At 48.3% G+C, this 18,515-nt stretch overlaps 1 protein-coding gene across 6 annotated transcripts in view; it reads right to left on the bottom strand.

Annotated features, from left to right (window-relative positions):
- CAGE1 (cancer antigen 1) overlaps positions 1-18,515 on the bottom strand; it is a 157,642-nt gene that overhangs the window by 126,732 nt on the left and 12,395 nt on the right. For all 6 annotated transcript variants that reach the window (XM_033934725.1, XM_033934722.1, XM_033934723.1 and 3 more), the window contains exon 3: positions 9,104-9,197. In XM_033934725.1, the coding sequence (XP_033790616.1) occupies positions 9,104-9,197 (94 nt within the window). The remainder of the gene's footprint in view (positions 1-9,103; positions 9,198-18,515) is intronic.

The raw sequence follows: 18,515 nt of genomic DNA, 5'->3' as shown, positions 1-18,515 counted from the left end.
CTTCTGATTTTCATAGGTGAGGGGGCCTTTCGCCCGAATAGCCCGCAGGATCTCCACCTTGTGGGCATAATTCAACACCTTGAAGATTACCACCCTCGGACGGGTAGCATCTTGGTGGCGAACTCCCAGACGGTGCGCTCTTTCAATCCGCAGGGGCCCCGCAGTCGAAGGAAGCTGAAGAGACTGCACCAGCCAGGATTCCAGAAAGGAGTGCAGCTGCCCATCCAACACCGACTCGGGAACGCCAACAAGTCGCAAATTGCTGCGCCTGGAGCGATTCTCCAGATCCTCCACCTTAAGTTCCAGCTGGCGAATTTTGGAGTCCGCCGCTGTCTGAGCCTCCCTAGACTGCCCGGCCGAGTCCTCCAAATCAGATACCCTTTGTTGAAAAGAGCCAAACTCCGCTCTAATATGGCTCACAGAAGCATCCAAGCCATCCAGTTTGTCGGAGAGCTTTTGAAGCTGAGAGGTAAGGGTGTCCTGTATCGCTGCCCGCACCTCCGTTATAACATCCGCTACCCACTCAGACCGTGGGGAAGAGGGAGACACGAGGGCCGGCTCCGCCATCTTGGAATCCGCAGCCCGAGGCTTCTCCCGATCTTTGCGGGTCACTTTTGCAGCCATAGTGCCCCAAACCGAGCTCAAAACGCTGCCGGGACTTCCCCTCCGAAACCGGAAGTCGGGGAGAGCAGACCGCGCCGATAGCAACGCCGGCCGAGATCGAGAAAACAAGCGGGCCCGGGAGCTCTTCTCACACACGTCGGCTCACCGAGACGGCATCACGTGATCTATATATAGAAATGTTTTTAAAAGTTTTCTGAACCTCAGACAGTAGCCATAAGATCATAGTGTAAGTGGTAGTTGGTTCCAGCATTTTGCTAATTGATATTAGATTGATAAAGACCAGTGCCCTAATTGAGTCTAGCCTTACCTGTTTTATTATCGATTGCACATGGCTCTATAGACATTTCAATAAACCGTACCATGCAGTGATCACTGGATGTCAGATGATTACCCACTGTAACATCAGAAACACTTTCCCTGTTTGTAAGCACTAAGTCCAGTATGACCCCCATCCTGTATGGGTTCCATTACCAACTGCTGGAACAGTTCTCCTTGTAGAGAATCCAGGATCTCCCTAGTTCTAGAAAATCCTGCAATAGGGATACCCCAATCAACATCCTGCAAGTTAAAATCACCTATTAGTAAATCATCCCCTTTTTCAGATATATTCTGAATGTCTACTATTAAATCTCTATCCAAGTCTTCCGTCTGTGAAGGCCTGTATATCACACCAATGTAAATATATTCACCATTCTCTCATAGTAACATAGTAGATGACGGCAAATAAAGACCCAAATGGTCCATCCAGTCTGCCCAACCTGATTCAATTTAAATTTTTTCTTCTTAGCTATTTCTGGGAAAGAATCCAAAGCTCTACCCGGTACTGTGCTTGGGTTCCAACTGCTGAAATCTCCGTCAAAACCTACTCCTGCCCATTTACACCCTCCCAGCCAACTGAAACTCAACAAAAACAAAACCAAGTTTTTTCTCGTGAGCCCAAATGATAAAATCAAAGATTCTCAAATTTCCTTGAACGGTCAGGACTTCCCTATTGCTGAGTCCATAAAAATTCTAGGAGTGACTCTCGACCGATACCTTACTTTAGACGCTCACACGGATCTACTGACCAGAAAATGCTTCTCAACATTATGGAAGCTAAGAACCATCAAAAAATACTTTGATGCAGCATCATTCTGTCTACTAGTACAATCTTCTATTCTAAGCATGCTGGACTATTGCAACATTATTTACTTAGGATCCTTCAAGAAAAACCTTCAAAAACTCCGAATTATTCAAAATTCAGCAGTACGTCTGATTTTCGGTTTAAAAAAATGGGAACACATAAGCCCCTATTATCAAAAACTTCACTGGCTGCCCCTCAAGGCTAGAGTAATATTTAAATTCTCTTGTCTCTGCTTCAAATCAATCTTTGGTCTGGCCCCTATGTACCTGGTCTCCCACTTCAATCTGGGTTGCACTACCAGGCCCTCACATAAAATCCACTTATTTACACACCCAACAATTAAGGCCTGCCGTTACAAAAGATTCCTGGACAGAACTCTAGCCTTCCAGGCAGGTAAACTGAACGACTGGCTGGGTAACATTATCATACTCTCCTCTTCCTATCAAGGCTTTAGAAAATTAGTAAAAACGAAACTGTTCAACCGATTTGTCACCTAAGAATTTGTTGTTCATTATCTCTCATATTCTGTATACCAAATTCATAGCTATGTTGCTGACTGTCCAGCTCTTCTTAGCTGTACTTGCTTTCAGTGTACTTGTATTCATTGATTCTATTTTGTAACTTATCGCTGACTGTCTAGCTCCTCTTGTTGTAAACCGCCTCGAACTACCATGGCTTTGGCGGTATATAAGAAAATAAATTATTATTATTATTGAATCTCTCTCCAGCCCATCCTCCCCCAAATGGCCATATACAGACACAGACTTTGCAAGTCTGCCCAGTACTGGCCTTAGTTCAATATTTAATATTATTTTCTGATTCTAGATCCTCTTTTCATCCCACGCTTCTTTGAACTCAGTCACCGTTTTCCTCTCCAGCACCTCTCTAGGGAGCACATTCCTCTCTGTAAAGTAGAATTTTCTAACATTGCTCTTGAATCTACCACCCCTCAACCTCAAATTATGTCCTCTGGTTTTACCATTTTCTGGAAAAGATTTTGTTCTATGTTAATACCCTTCAAGTATTTGAACGTCTGAATCATATCTCCCCTGTCCCTCCTTTCCTCTAGGGCAGGGCTATCCAACCTTTTGGCTTCCCTGGACCGCATTGGCCAAAAACATATTTCTGGGGCTGTACAAACACGCAAATACTGCAGCAAGACAGAGGAGGGAGCTGGCAAGACAGTAAATACCCGGAGGCAGCAGAGGAAAACACTGCATTGCCCTCGACCAGGCCCACACAAAATACTTCAAGGGGCCGCATGTGGCCCTTGGGCCACAGGTTGGACACCCCTGCTCTAGGGTATACATATTCAGGGCTTCCAATCTCCCCTCATACGTCTTCTGGTGCAAGCCTCCTATCATTTTCATCGCCTTCCTCTGGACCGCTTCAAGTCTTCTTATATCCTTCACCAGATAAGGTTTCCAAAACTGAACACAATACTTCAAGTGGGGCCTCACCAACGACCTGTACAGGGGAATCAACACCTTCTTCCTTCTACTGGCTACGCTTCTCTTTATACAGCCCAGCATCCTTCTGGCAGCAGCAGCCACTGCCTTGTCACACTATTTTTTCACCTTTAGATCTTCGGACACTATCACCCCAAGGTCCCTCTCCCCGTCCTTGCATATCAGCTTCTCACCTTCCAGCATACATGGTTTCTTCCGATTATTAATCCCCAAATGCATTACTCTGAATTTTAGTTGCCAGGCGTTAGACCATTCCTCTAACTTTTGCAGATCCTTTTTCATATTTTCCACTCCCTCTTCGGTGTCTACTCTGTTACAAATCTTGGTATCATCTTCAAAATGGCAAACTTTTCCTTATAACCCTTCAGCAATGTCACTCACAAACATATTGAACAGGATCGGCCCCAGCACCAAACCCTGAGGGACTCCACTACTCACCTTTCCTTCCTCCGAGCGACTTCCATTAACCACCACCCTCTGGCATCTGTCTGACAGACAATTTCTAACCCAGTTCACCACTTTGGGTCCTAACTTCAGCCCATCAAGTTTGTTCAAGAGCCTCCTATGAGGAACCATATCAAAGGCTTTGCTGAAATCTAAGTAAATTACATCTAGCATATGTCCTCGATCCAGCTCTCCAGTCACCCAATCAAAAAATTCAATCAGGTTTGTTTGGCACGATTTACCTTTTGTAAAGCCATGTTGCCTCGGATCCTGTAACCCATTAGATTCAAGAAAGTACACTATCCTTTCTTTCAGCAACACTTTCATTATTTTTCCAACAACCAAAATGAGGCTCACCGTCCTGTAGTTTCTCGCTTCATCCCTGTGACCACTTCTGTGAATAGGGACCACATCCGCTCTCCTCCAATCCCCGGGAACCACTCCCTTCTCCAGAGATTTGTTGAACAAGTCTTTAATAGGACCCGCCAGAACCTCAGTATCCTGGAATGGATCCCGTCCGGTCCCATCGTTTTGTCCACCTTCAGTTTTTCGAGTTGCTCATAAAGATTCTCCACTGTGAACGGCACAGAATGTACTCCATTTTCTCGTGTTACTTTGTCAGACAATCTCGGTCCTTCTCCAGGATTTTCTTCTGTGAACACAGAACAGAAGTATTTGTTTAGCACAGTTGCTTTTTCCTCATCACTCTCCACATATCGATTCCTAGCATCTTTTAGTTTAGCAATTCCATTTTTCATCTTTCTCCTTTCACTAATATATCTGAAAAAAAATTTGTCTCCCTTTTTTTTACATTTTTAGCCATTTGTTCTTCCGCCTGCGCTTTCACCAGACGTATCTCTCTCTTGGCTTCTTTCAGTTTCACCCTGTAGTCCTTTCTGCACTCCTCTTCATGGGTATTTTTATATTTCACGAACGCCAACTCTTTCGCCTTTATTTTCTCCGCCACTAGTTTGGAGAACCATATCGGTTTCCTTTTTCTCTTGTTTTTATTAATTTTCTTCACATAAAGGTCCGTAGCCATTTTTATTACTCCTTTTAGCTTAGACCACTGTCTTTCCACTTCTCTTATGTCCTCCCATCCTAACAGCTCTTTCTTCAGGTATTCTCCCATTTCATTAAAGTCCATACGTTTGAAATCTAGGACTTTAAGTATCGCGCAGCCTCTCTCCACTTTAGCCATTATATTAAACCAAACTGTTTGATGATTGCTACTTCCCAGATGAGCACCCACTTGAACATTAGAGATATTCTCTCCATTTGTGAAGACCAGATCTAATATCGCTTTTTTCCCTCGTGGGTTCCATCACCATTTCTCTGAGCAGAGCCTCTTGAAAGGCATCCACAATCTCCCTACTTTTTTCTGATTCCGCAGACGGAACATTCTAATCTACATTCGGCAGGTTGAAATCTCCCAATAGCAGCATCTCCTCTTTCCTTCCAAATTTTTGAATATCCACATCAGATCCTTATCAATTTGTTGCGATTGAGTCGAAGGTCTGTAGACTACACCCACGTAGATAGAAGTTCCATCTTCTCTTTTCAGAGCGATCAATATCACTTCTTCCTCTCCCCAGATCCCTTGCATTTCAGTTGCTTGGATATTGATCTTTACATACAGAGCTACTCCTCCACCTTTTTGACCATCTCTGTCCTTCCTAAAAAGATTATATCCCGGTATGTTTATATCCAATCCATGGGATTCACTGAACCACGTCTCTGTGATAGCGACAATATTCAGATCTGCCTCTAACATCAGGGCTTGCAGATCATGAACTTTGTTGCTTAGACTGCGAACATTTGTGGTCATCGCTTTCCAAATTAATCCACAGTGCCTCTTCCTTGCCCTGCAGATCCTGCAATTGTGTGGTGCTAATATGATCTTTAACATATAACGCTACTCTCCCTCCTTTTTTCCCACCCTGTCTTTCCTGAACAGTCTGGTATAACTAGATTCCTGTCATGGTTCTCTGTGAACCACATCTCAATGATCGCCACTATATCTCTGTCCTGGGGTGGGCGAGAGGGAATTAAATTAACACCGGAGCCTCTCCTCAACAGCTATTTGTGCCCTAATCTGATATTATGCCCTGAAATGCAACCTAAAACACTAATCTAGGCTAAAACACTGTTTTGTATTAAACCCTAAGAGACTCTAAAGCAGGGGTGGCAAACTTTTTAACCCATGGGCCACAATGGGTTCTTAAATTTGACAGAGGGGCCGAGCGACCGGGGAGGGGGTGACAGGGGGTGTGCGACAGGGGGGTCATGATGGGGGTGGGGGTGGCAGGGGGGTCTGATGCTGCAGGAGGAAACAGTACTCCCGCGGCTGCCAGCTGCTGAATCCTCGCAAATTTTATTTTTGCGCATTGTGCCTCCCTCCTATGTCCTTGGTGCCACAGTACCTCCTTCCTATGCTCCCAGTGCCTCCTATGTCCATGGTGCCCCACCGCCTCCTTCCTATATCCTTAGTGCCCCAATCCTCCCCCCCCCCCCCAAACCGACCTACACCGGTTGCATTTAATTACTTCCTGTTATTCTCCGAAGCCGTGCCAAAGCCTGCCTGCCCCCAAGCCGACCCCTCCCTTCTCCCGGTCTGGCACCCGCCCGTCAACTTATCACCGCCCCTCACCCACTATATTTACTTACAACCCCGCTGATGCCACAGTGAAGGGAAGGGCCAGGCGGGTACCCACTAGAGAATGACACAGTGGTTGTTAACCGCGGCTAGCCGCAAGTAGCCGCAGGTAACCCGCCGAAACGGGGAAGAAAAAATAGTGGCCTCTGCGGGGACGGGGACAAGGCCATTCACCGCCCCGTGGAGCAGTGAATGGACTTGTCTCTGCAGTGAGGCAATCAAGGATCATGCAGTCCCCACCCACCCGATCGCAGCGTTCTGCCATCTCCATCCCTCCACCTCACCTTAGATGTAGAGCACTGTTCTTCAACCGCCGGTCCACAGGAAATTTCTGCCGGTCCGCACAGGGCTGGCAAGATTAAGGGACAGGCACAAAAAAAAAAAAATGCCCCCCTCTTTTTCCCCTGCTCTTACCGCTCTGCTGCAGTTGCTAAAGCCGACAGGAAGTCTTTCCAACGTAGAGGACGTTCTGGGCCAGCCAATCGCTGCCTGGCTGGCCCAGAAATCCTCTCCGACTTCAGAATTGACGTCGGAAAGACTTCCTGTCTGCAGCTGCAGCATGGCGGTAAGAGCAGGGGAAAGGAAAGAGGGAGGCTTTTTTTTTTGAGCAGCAGGGAAGCAGCAGGCTGGCTATGGCTAGGGAGGGAGGGAGAGAGGTAGACAGTCAGGCTTTGGGGGTGGGACAAAGTGTGGAAGGCAGTGAGAGGGACATAGGAAGGAGGCACTAGGGGTACTAAAGACATGGGAAGGATGCACTGGGGCACTAAAGACAGGAAGGGGCACTAAAGATATGGGAAGGAGGCACTGAGGGCACTAAGGACATGGGAAGGAGGCACTGGGGGTACTAAAGACATGGGAAGGAGGCACTGGGGGCACTAAAGACAGGAAGGGGCTCTAAGGATATGTGAAGGAGGCACTGGGGTCACAAAAGACATGGGAAGGAGGCACTGGGGGCACTAAAGACAGGAAGGGGCACTAAGGACATGGGAAGGAGGCACCGGGGGCAAGTTTAAGTTTCAAGTTTATTGTGTATTTGATTAATCGCTTACTCAAATTTCTAAGCGATAAGGACATAGGAACGAAAGAGGGAGGGAATAGAAAGGGACAATTCTTGGGCCTGAGTGCAGAATGAAAGAAATGAAAGAAAGGATACACAGACAGAAGGAAACACAACCAGAGACTCATGAAATCAATCACCAGACAGCAAAGGTAGGAAAAATGATTTTATTTTCAATTTAGTGATCAAAACATGTCAGTTTTGAGAATTTATATCTGCTGTTTATATTTTGCACTATATTTGTCTATTTTTCTATAGTTACTGAGGTGACCAAGCTCACGGAGATGGGGCGGAAACGGGGTTCTTTAATTTTAGTCCTAGTAATTTGCCGGTCCACAAAATAATTCTTTTATTTCTGCTGGTCCATGGGTGTAAAAAGGTTGAAAAACACTGATGTAGAGTATGACGGCTTTCTTTTTCGTCCAGCCGCACACGCAGCTGCTCGAGTTGGTCAATCTTCTCCTCTCCTGCAACTTCCTGTTTCCGGTTGCGTCAGAGGAAAATATTGAACAATTGACCTGATTCGAGCTATAGGTGAACATGGGGGACACGTCATTGCAAGGGAGGACAAGTCAATTTTATGTTCTGTTTTTACTACAGGGCAGAGGCACTGAAACAGATTCTCAGTGCAGTAGCAGTAGTGTCAGGACTCTCTTCTGTCTTCATGGTGTTTCGCAGTACTGAGACTTATATGGATGCTGCGGGGACGGTGACGGGGGGGTGAATGGGATGGCAGTGACGGTGACGGGGCGGTGAAGGGGATGGCGGTGACGGGGCGGTGAAGGGAATGGCGGTGACGGGGACGGTGAGCCGGGGACGGGGCAGTGATGGGGACAGATTTTTTCCCCGTGTCATTCTCTAGTACCCACAAGCCTTCTCCCGACGTCAGTTTTGACGTAGAAGAGAAGGTCCGGGCCAGCCAATCCCAGACCTTCTCTCTAACGTCAGAATTGACGTCGGGAGAAGGCTTGTGGGTACGCACCTGGCCTTAGCACCTTCCCTTCATTGCGGCACCAGCGGGGCTGTAAGTAAATATAGCGGATGGAGGGGCGGCCCATGTACCACGTGTTTTGAAACCCTGCCTTACATTGCAGACAAGGGCAAACTACAGCCACCTCTGATGCCGTGGGCCGGGTTAAAAAGCTAAACGGGCCAGATTTGGCCCGCGGGCCGTAGTTTGCCCATGTCTGCTCTAAAGGCTACACTATTGCCTGATTTTGCTGAGCTAAAAAAGAGAACTACAATGATATAACCTACTGAAACCCAAGTTTACCTTTCCCAGACAGTAGTTCACAGGTTACTGTGAAAAACTATCTTTAATGATGAGCCCCTACAACCTTTTTCTTAGAATCAGGCTTACTTTTAGGCACTAGGCCAGCATTCCTCCCCTCAAGAGTCACCTGTGGAGTCTGATCTCTTAAAAGAGTCCTCAGAGTTTAGCCCCTAGAATCAGCCATCCCTTACTCTCAGTGCCAAACTGAACTGCTAACATCAGCATCTATCTACTCCCTTTCCCCCTCCATGCTGCAATTTAAAAAGCTAGAGCAAGCAGTGGAAGCCTGAGCTTTTGTTCCCCACTGGGCATCTTCACCTGGCTCTGCTGGCACCAAAGGAAATCTTAGAATGAAAGAACAAGCACTTGTGACATGACATGACATAATATAAATAACTATAATCTAATACGATAGCTACTAATGGTATTTTCCAGACATTTCCATAAAGATGCATACCATGTGTTGCAATGTCCTTCACAAAATTTTCCTCTATAAAATGATGTTTTTCTTGGGAAATGGTGTTATCTTTCAGTAGGTTTCCTGTGTCTACCTGTAATCACAAACAGACATAAAAGCAGTTCTCATTGACTGATTCCTTGAAAACAGCCATCTTTATTCAATGAAAATACTGAAGAATCAAGACATTATTTCCATATAGGGAAATACGGTAATAGATTTCTCTTTACTGACTCTGAAAGATATAATTTAATTTGCTTTATTAAACTTAAGAATCAGCATTCCACCAACAATATCAAGACTGTTTACAACATTAATAATACAATAAAATGTGGAGGGGCATAATCAAAATTTTGTAGACGCCAAATCAGAATGTAGAATACTGTACATCCAACATTGTGTGTCCATAACTGATAAAGCACAGTACCATCGGTGTGCGGAAAAAATTTTAGCAGGAAAGAAAAAACACCAGTACCACGTGTCTAAGAACCTGTACCAGCGGTGTCGCTTCACACTTCCAAGATGAGTCTGCCCGTACCGAGGCATTCATCAATATTGAAGTGGAGTCCGAAAGAAAAAACACCGGTACCCTGGGTCTAAGAACTGGTATCATTGGTGTTGCTCCACGCTTCCAAGATGAGTCTGCCTGTACCAAGGCACTCATTGATATCGAAGCGGAGTCAGAAAGAAAAATCACCGATACCCTGGGTCTAAGAACTGGTACCATTGGTAGCGCTCCACGCTTCTAAGATGAGTCTGCCCGTACCGAGGCACTCATCGATATCGAAGCGGAGTCAGAAAGAAAAAACACCGATACCCTTGGCCTATGAACCGGTACCATCTGTGTCAGAGATGGGACTAATCAAGGTTGGCAGGACTTGACTCACTGCTACAATGACCAAGGTCAGCAGGATTAGACTCACTGCTACAATGACCTGAAGCCCAAAAGAGAAAGTTGCAAGCCAACTTACCTAGAGAAGATCGGGCCCGTCAATGTTGGTACAGGCTGGAAGAGTTGTGCCGGAAGTAAGCTGGACACCGGATTACTGACACCGGCGAGTGTCAGATTCCTGACAACGCCGACGGAAAACTGCTTCTGAAGAATAAAAATGTGTTGGTGAAGAGAAGAGCAGGGGAAGAAGAAAATGGCAAGGCCGAGAACCCGGCATTGCGAGAACCACAGAAGGATGTCTGTGAAGACAATATCCCCAGCAAAGCAACCACACTGATGGAAATGGAGCAGGAAAACCTGCATGGAAAAACAGCCATAATGTGGGGAGAAAACAGTTCAGCGACACATAAGGCCCCACCAACAATGGTAAAAGAAAAAAATAAATAAACTAAAAATATTTAGTTTTTTGTTTTTTTTAAAACTAAAAATGAAAGAAAAGAAAAAACCGCGAGAGCGGGAAGGCAGCGAAAAGAAATTTTTTTCAACAGCCATTGAAACGCGACTTCTTAGCCGAGCTTTTTGATCTTTCCCTAAGCAAGGGAAAAGTTCCCTTGGACTGGAAAACTGTCAACGTTATTCCACTCCATAAAAAGGGATGCAGGTCAGAAGCCAAAAATTACAGACCAGTGAGTCTCACATCAATAGTATGTAAACTTATGGAAACGTTGATCAAAAACAGATTGGACACGTTTCTGGATGACTAAAGACTAAGGGATCCCCACCAACATGGATTTACTAAGGGAAGGTCTTGTCAATCCAATCTGATAAACTTCTCCAGGTACCTGTCCAATCCTTCTTTGAAGCCCTGTAGCGTGCTCCTGCTTATCACATCCTCTGGTAGCGCGTTCCATGTATCCACCACCCTTTGGGTGAAAAAGAACTTCCTGGCATTTGTTCTAAACCTTTCCCCTTTCAATTTCTCTGAGTGCCCCCATAATTTGAAAAATCTGTCCCTGTCTACTTTTTCTACACCCTTCATGATCTTAAAGGTTTCTATCATGTCTCCTCTAAGTCTCCGCTTTTCCAGGGAGAAAAGCCCCAGCCTTTTCAGCCTGTCAGTATATGAGAGGTCCTCCATACCCTTTATTAGCTTAGTTGCTCTTCTCTGGACTCTCTCAAGTACCGCCATGTCCTTCTTGAGGTACGGCGACCAGTACTGGACACAATACTCCAGGTGCGGGCGCACCATTGCACGATACAGTGGCAGGATGACTTCCTTCGTCCTGGTCGTGATACCTTTCTTAATGATACCCAACATTTTGTTTGCTTTCTTTGAGGCTGTCGCACACTGTGACGACGCCTTCAAGGTTGTGTCTACCATCACTCCCAGGTCCCTTTCAAGGTTGCTCACCCCTAGCGGTGATCCCCCCATTTTGTAAGTGAACATCGGGTTTTTTTTCCCTACATGCATGACCTTGCATTTCCCTATGTTGAAGCTTATTTGCCACTTTTTGGCCCACTCTTCCAGCGTTGTCAGATCTTTTTGGAGATCTTCGCAGTCCTCCATGTTATTAACCCTGCTGTATAGTTTGGTGTCATCCGCAAATTTCATAACCTCACATTTTGTTCCTGCCTCCAGGTCGTTAATAAATATATTGAACAGGAGCGGTCCCAGCACCGACCCCTGTGGAACTCCGCTCGTGACCCATTGCCAGTCTGAGTAATGGCCCTTTACTCCAACCCTCTGTTTCCTGTCCGCCAGCCAGTTTTTGATCCATCGGTCGACCTCCACTTGCACCCCGTGGTTCCATAGCTTCCTTAGCAGTCTTTCGTGTGGTACCTTGTCAAAGGCTTTTTGGAAGTTGAGGTAAATGATGTCTATGGAATCCCCTTTATCCACCTGGCTGTTTACCCCCTCAAAGAAGTATAATAAGTTCGTAAGGCATGACCTGCCCTTGCAGATGCCATGCTGGCTCGACTTTAGAAGCCCATTTTTTTCGATGTGTTCCCAGATGCTGTCTTTAATCAGCGCTTCCATCATCTTTCCCGGGACCGAGGTCAAGCTCACTGGCCTGTAGTTTCCTGGGTCTCCCCTTGAGCCTTTCTTGAAGATGGGCGTGACATTTGCTATTTTCCAGTCTTCCAGAATCTCTCCAGTTTTTAAGGATAGGTTGCATATTTGTCGAAGTGGCTCAGCTATTTCGTTCCTTAGTTCCTTGAGTACCCTTGGGTGAATGCCGTCCGGACCTGGCGATTTGTCGCTCTTTAGCCTGTCTATCTGCCTGAGGACATCCACCTTGCTCACCTCTAGTTGGACCAGATTTTCATCCTGATAGCACAGTTACTTACCGTAACAGGTGTTATCCAGGGACAGCAGGCAGATATTCTTAACGCATGGGTGACGTCACCGACGGAGCCCCGGTACAGACACTTTTAACTAGAAAGTTCTAGTTGGCCGCACCGCACATGCGCGAGTGCCTTCCCGCCCGACGGAGGAGTGCATGGTCCCCAGTTAAGATAAGCCAGCTAAGAAGCCAACCCGGGGAGGTGGGTGGGACGTAAGAATATCTGCCTGCTGTCCCTGGATAACACCTGTTACGGTAAGTAACTGTGCTTTATCCCAGGACAAGCAAGCAGCATATTCTTAATGCATGGGTGACCTCTAAGCTAACAGAGAGGGAGGAGGGATGGTTGGCCATTAGGAAAATAAATTATGTAACACCGATTGGCCGAAGTGTCCATCCCGTCTGGAGAAGGTATCCAGACAGTAGTGAGTAGTGAACGTGTGAACTGAGGACCAAGTGGCAGCCTTGCAGATTTCCTCGATGGGCGTGGAACGGAGGAAAGCCACAGAAGCAGCCATAGCTCTGACCCTGTGAGCCGTGACAGCACCTTCCAGTGAGAGACCGGCCCGAGCATAACAGAACGCAATGCAGGCAGCAAGCCAGTTGGAAAGCGTCCGTTTAGAGACAGGGCGACCTAGGCGGTTAGGGTCGAAGGATAAAAAGAGCTGAGGGGACGAGCGGTGAGCCCTGGTACGGTCAAGGTAGTATGCAAGGGCAGGCTTACAGTCCAGCGTGTGCAACGCCTGTTCCCCAGGAAGAGAATGGGGCTTAGGGAAAAAGACAGGCAATACAATGGATTGGTTGAGGTGGAAGTCCGAGACCACCTTGGGAAGGAATTTAGGATGGGTACGCAGAACCACCTTGTCATGGTGAAAAACAGTGAAAGGTGGGTCGGCAACCAGTGCATGCAGCTCACTAACCCTCCTGGCAGAGGTGATGACAATGAGGAAAAGCACCTTCCATGTCAGAAATTTGAGTGAAGTAGTGGCAAGAGGCTCAAACGGAGGTTTCATGAGGGCTGACAAAACCACATTCAAGTCCCAGACGACTGGAGAAGGCTTCAGAGGTGGTTTGACATTGAAGAGGCCTCTCATGAACCAGGAAACCAGGGGATGAGCCGTAAGCGGTTTTCCGAGGATAGGCTCATGAAACGCAGTGATGGCACTGAGGTGGACTCTGATTGAGGTGGACTTGAGGCCAGCATCGGATAGAATGAGCAAATAGTCCAGTACAGTTTCCACCGCCAATGAGGTGGGATCGTGGTGATGCAGTAGACACCAAGAGGAGAACCTGGTCCACTTCTGATGGTAACATTGGAGGGTGGCCGGTTTCCTGGAGGCATCCAAAATGCGACGGACAGGCTGAGACAGATTCTCTGGAGAGGTCAGCCCGAGAGAAACCAAGCTGTCAGGTGGAGCGAGGACAGATTGGGATGTAGTAGAGACTGATGCTGCTGCGTAAGTAGAGTAGGAAACACAGGAAGAGGAAAGGGCTCCCTGGAACTGAGCTGGAGCAGGAGGGAGAACCAGTGTTGGCGAGGCCACCGAGGAGCGATGAGAATCACGGTGGCTCTGTCCCTGCGGAGTTTGAATAACATCCGCAACAAGAGGCAGTGGAGGAAAGGCATAGAGGAACCGATCCGTCCAGTCGAGCAGGAATGCATCCGGGGCCAGACGATGAGGAGAGAAAAGTCTGGAACAGAACTGGGGCAGCTGATGGTTGTGAGGAGCTGCAAAGAGGTCCACCTGAGGAGTGCCCCAGCGAGCAAAGATGGAGCGGAGTGTGGGAGGATCCAGAGTCCACTCGTGAGGTTGAAGGATGCGGCTGAGATTGTCGGCCAGGGAGTTCTGTTCGCCCTGGATATAGACAGCTTTGAGGAAGAGACTATGGGCCGTGGCCCAGGTCCAGATGCAGATGGCCTCCTGACAGAGGAGGGGAGATCCGGTGCCGCCTTGCTTGTTTATGTAGTACATGGCGACTTGGTTGTCTGTGCATAGGAGAAGAACCTGAGGGTAGAGAAGGTGCTGGAAGGCCTTGAGAGCATAGAACATGGCCCTGAGTTCCAGGAAGTTGATGTGATGCTGACGCTCCTGATGGGTCCAGAGTCCCTGGGTGTGAAGATCTCCCAGGTGAGCTCCCCATGCATAGGGGGAGGCATCTGTGGTTATGATCATGGAGTGAGGGGGTAGATGAAAGGGTAGACCCCTGGAAAGATTGGAGGAGTTCAACCACCAGTGAAGAGATTGCTGAAGAGACGATGTCACAGAGATGGGATGAGAAGGAGGATCCGTGGTCTGTGACCATTGGTTGGCCAGCGTCCATTGAGGTGTCCTGAGGTGGAGTCGCGCCAGAGGAAGCACATGGACCGTCGAGGCCATGTGACCCAGGAGGACCATCATTTGCCGAGCTGGAATAGAGCGACGAAGGAGCACCTGATGGCAGAGATGGAGCAGGGTCCGTTGGCGGTCTGAGGGGAGAAACGCCCTCATCAGAGTGGTGTCGAGGACAGCTCCAATAAACTGAAGTCGCTGGGTGGGAAGCAGATGCGACTTGGGGTAGTTGATCTCGAACCCCAGGAGGTGGAGGAAGGAGATGGTGTGCTGAGTGGCTTGTAGTACTAACCAATCGTCCAAGTAGGGGAACACCTGGAGGTTGTGGGACCTGAAAAAGGCCGCCACCACAATGAGGCACTTGGTGAACACCCTGGGCGATGATGCGAGGCCAAAGGGTAGCACTTTGTACTGATAGTGATGATGCTGTACCTGAAATCGAAGGTAGCGACGTGAAGTCAGATGGATTGGAATGTGAGTGTAGGCCTCTTTGAGGTCTAGGGAACATAGCCAGTCGTGTTGAGAGAGAAGAGGGTAAAGCGTGGCAAGGGAGAGCATTCTGAACTTTTCCTTGACCAGACACTTGTTGAGGTCCCAGAGATCGAGGATGGGACGGAGGTCTCCTGTCTTCTTGGGAACCAGGAAGTAGCGGGAGTAGAATCCCTGACCCCTTTGGGCTGGGGGTATCTCTTCGATGGCATTGAGAAGAAGGAGGGATTGGACCTCCCTCAGGAGGAGAAGGGATTGGGAGGAGTGAGAAACAGACTCTATGGGAGGATTGTCTGGTGGAAGAGTCTGGAAGTTTAGAGAGTAGCCGTGGCGAATTATGTTGAGGACCCACAGGTCTGATGTGATGACTTCCCAACGGCTGAGGAAGAGTTGAAGGCGTCCTCCGATCGGCTGAGGAAGAGGCAATGATGGTGGGAGACTGGCTATGCCCTGGAGAAAAGAGTCAAAAGGGCTGAGATGGCTTTGACGGAGGGAGAGGCTTGGCAGGTTGGTGAGACTGTGAGCGAGCCTGAGTTTGATTCTGTTGCCGAGGTCGGCGAGGCTGTTGTTGAGGCGGGTTGAGAGGTCTGGCCGAGAACCTGCGTTGGTAGGAAGACTGCTGTCTGTAGGGGCGAGCAGGTGGAGTCTTCTTCTTAGGTTTTATCAGAGTATCCCACCTGGTCTCGTGGGCTGAGAGTTTCTGGGTGGTTGAGTCCAGGGACTCCCCGAAGAGTTCATCACCAAGACAAGGTGCGTTAGCCAGGCGGTCTTGTTGATTAATGTCGAGGTCAGAAACTCTCAGCCAGGCCAGGTGCCTCATGGCAACAGCCATGGCAGATGCTCGAGAGGTCAACTCAAAAGAGTCATAAATGGAGCGCACCATGAATTTCCGGAGCTGGAGTAGACTGGAAATTTGTTGCTGAAAAACAGGAACCTTACGTTCAGGGATGTATTTTTGTAAGGAGGAGAGTTGTTGCACCAGATGCTTCATGTAGAAGGAGAAGTGGAAGGTGTAATTATTAGCCCTGTTGGCAAGCATTGAATTTTGATAAAGGCGCTTGCCAAATTTATCCATCGTTCTGCCCTCTCTGCCAGGAGGGGTGGAGGCATAAACACTGGAGCCCTGGGTTTTCTTTAAGGTGGACTCCACTAGAAGAGATTCATGGGGTAGTTGAGGTTTGTCGAACCCCGGGATAGGAATGACCCTGTACAAACTATCCAGTTTTCAAGGGACTCCCGGTACTGTGAGAGGGTTTTCCCAATTTTTGTAAAAAGTTTCCCTTAAGATGTCATGGACGGGTAACTTCAAAAATTCTTTAGGGGTTGTTCGAAGTCTAAGGCGTCGAGAAAAGCCTGGGACTTCTTAGAGTCGGATTCCAATGGGATAGAAAGAGCCGCCGACATCTCCCTTAGAAATTTAGTGAATGAGGACTGTTCAGGTTTGGAACCGGTATCGACCATCGAGGGTTCCTCGTCCGTTGATGAAGCCTCATCATCGGTACCGGGTGGGGATTCTTCCCATAAGTCCGGGTCCCTGACGTCGGTGTGTGCAGGACGGGATGGTGGTGTGGATGGCTCAGTGTGGCGAGTCTTAGAGAGAGATTTGCCAGAGCGCATCGAGACGGTACCGGGGGAGGAAGACCGGTGCCGGTCCCGGTCTCGGGGGGACCGGTGTCGGTCTTGATGTCGGGGAGGGTCGGCATCAGAGCATGGTTGCACGGGAGGATTGTGGTTCAGCCGCGAGCACCGGCATGGACGTGTTCAATGGTACCGATGGGGTCGACACCGGTGGTATGGTGTGAGGCTCGGGCCGGTCCGGTACCGGAAGGAGTAGGGCCAACATTGCTGGCAACAGGTGTTGGAGTTGCTGTTGTAGTTGCTCCTGCAATTGGCTTTGGAGTATGACCGCAATGCGGTCGTCCAGAGGAGGCACCGGTACCGCTTTTTTCTTTTTCGGTACCATAGGTGCCGCTCCATGCCCCGGCGATGAGGAGGCCGATGACGAGGCACTCACCGAAATCGGGACGAAGCGTTTGCGGGGTCGGCGTGATGTCGGAAGGATCGGCATCGCCGCTGTGGCAGGAGGGCGCTCAAGGGAAGTGGAAGGCTTCTTAGCCGGCTTACCTGGTGCTAGTGACCCCGAGGAAGGATCAGGCGTCGTCAAAGTAGTCGGTGCCGACTTTTGCGGTGCCGTCGACGGCGCGGCCGATTCCATGGCAGATCAGGTACCGAAAAGGATATTTTGTTGGATCTGTCTATTTTTTAATGTACGTTTTTTAAGAGTAGCACAGCGGGTGCAGGTGTCAGCCCGATGCTCTGGACCCAGACACTGTAGGCACCAATTGTGCGGGTCAGTGAGAGAGATCGGGCGTGCACACCGCTGGCACTTCTTAAAGCCCGGCTGAGGGGGCATGAAGGGAAACACGGCCTCCGCAAAATCAAAACCGGAGGCCTGTATGGTGGCAACAGGCCCCGCCGGGGCCGGCCTGAAAATTAAAGAAAAAAGAAAAAGCAAAGTTTTTTTTTTTTTGAACGGAAAAGAAACCCGAAGGGAAAAAGAACAAAAAAGAAGAAAATTTTGTGAGCGGGAAGGCAAAATTCAGATTTTTCAACAGCCGTTGAAAACACATACGTTTTCTTCGCTCCGCGGAAACGAAGAAACTGGGGACCACGCACTCCTCCGTCGGGCGGGAAGGCACTCGCGCATGCGCGGTGCGGCCAACTAGAACTTTCTAGTTAAAAGTGTCCGTACCGGGGCTCCGTCGGTGACGTCACCCATGCATTAAGAATATGCTGCCTGCTTGTCCTGGGATAACTCTCTTTACGATCTCCTCGGGTTCCGGAATGTTGGTTGTGTCCTCCCTCGTGAAAACTGACGTGAAGAACTCATTTAACCTGTCAGCTATCTCTTTTTCCTCTTTTACCACTCCCTTTCTGTCTCCATCATCTAAGGGTCCCACTTCCTCCCTTGCCGGTTGCTTCCCCTTGATGTACCTGAAGAATGATTTGAAGTTTGTTGCTTCCCCCGCCAGTCTCTCTTCATATTCTCTTTTTGCCTTCCTAACCACTCGGTGACACTCCTTTTGATGTTTTTTATGTTCCTTTTGGTTGTCCTCTGATTGGTCCTTTTTCCATTTTTTGAAAGATGCCTTCTTGTCATTTATCACCTTTTTCACTGCATTTGTTATCCACACTGGGTTTTTTGTTCTATTTTTTTTGCACCCTTTCCTGAACTTGGGGATGCACAGGTTCTGTGCCTCGTGCACCGTGCCCTTGAGTAGGGTCTAGGCTTTTTCTACGGACTCCATTTTCCTCATGGCATCATAATTTCCTTTTTTGAAGTTGAATGCTGTCGT

This window comes from Geotrypetes seraphini, chromosome 2 (genome assembly GCF_902459505.1).
Source record: "Geotrypetes seraphini chromosome 2, aGeoSer1.1, whole genome shotgun sequence".
NCBI classification, from domain to species: Eukaryota; Metazoa; Chordata; class Amphibia; order Gymnophiona; family Dermophiidae; genus Geotrypetes; species Geotrypetes seraphini.
This window is presented reverse-complemented; position numbering and strand designations above follow the sequence as displayed.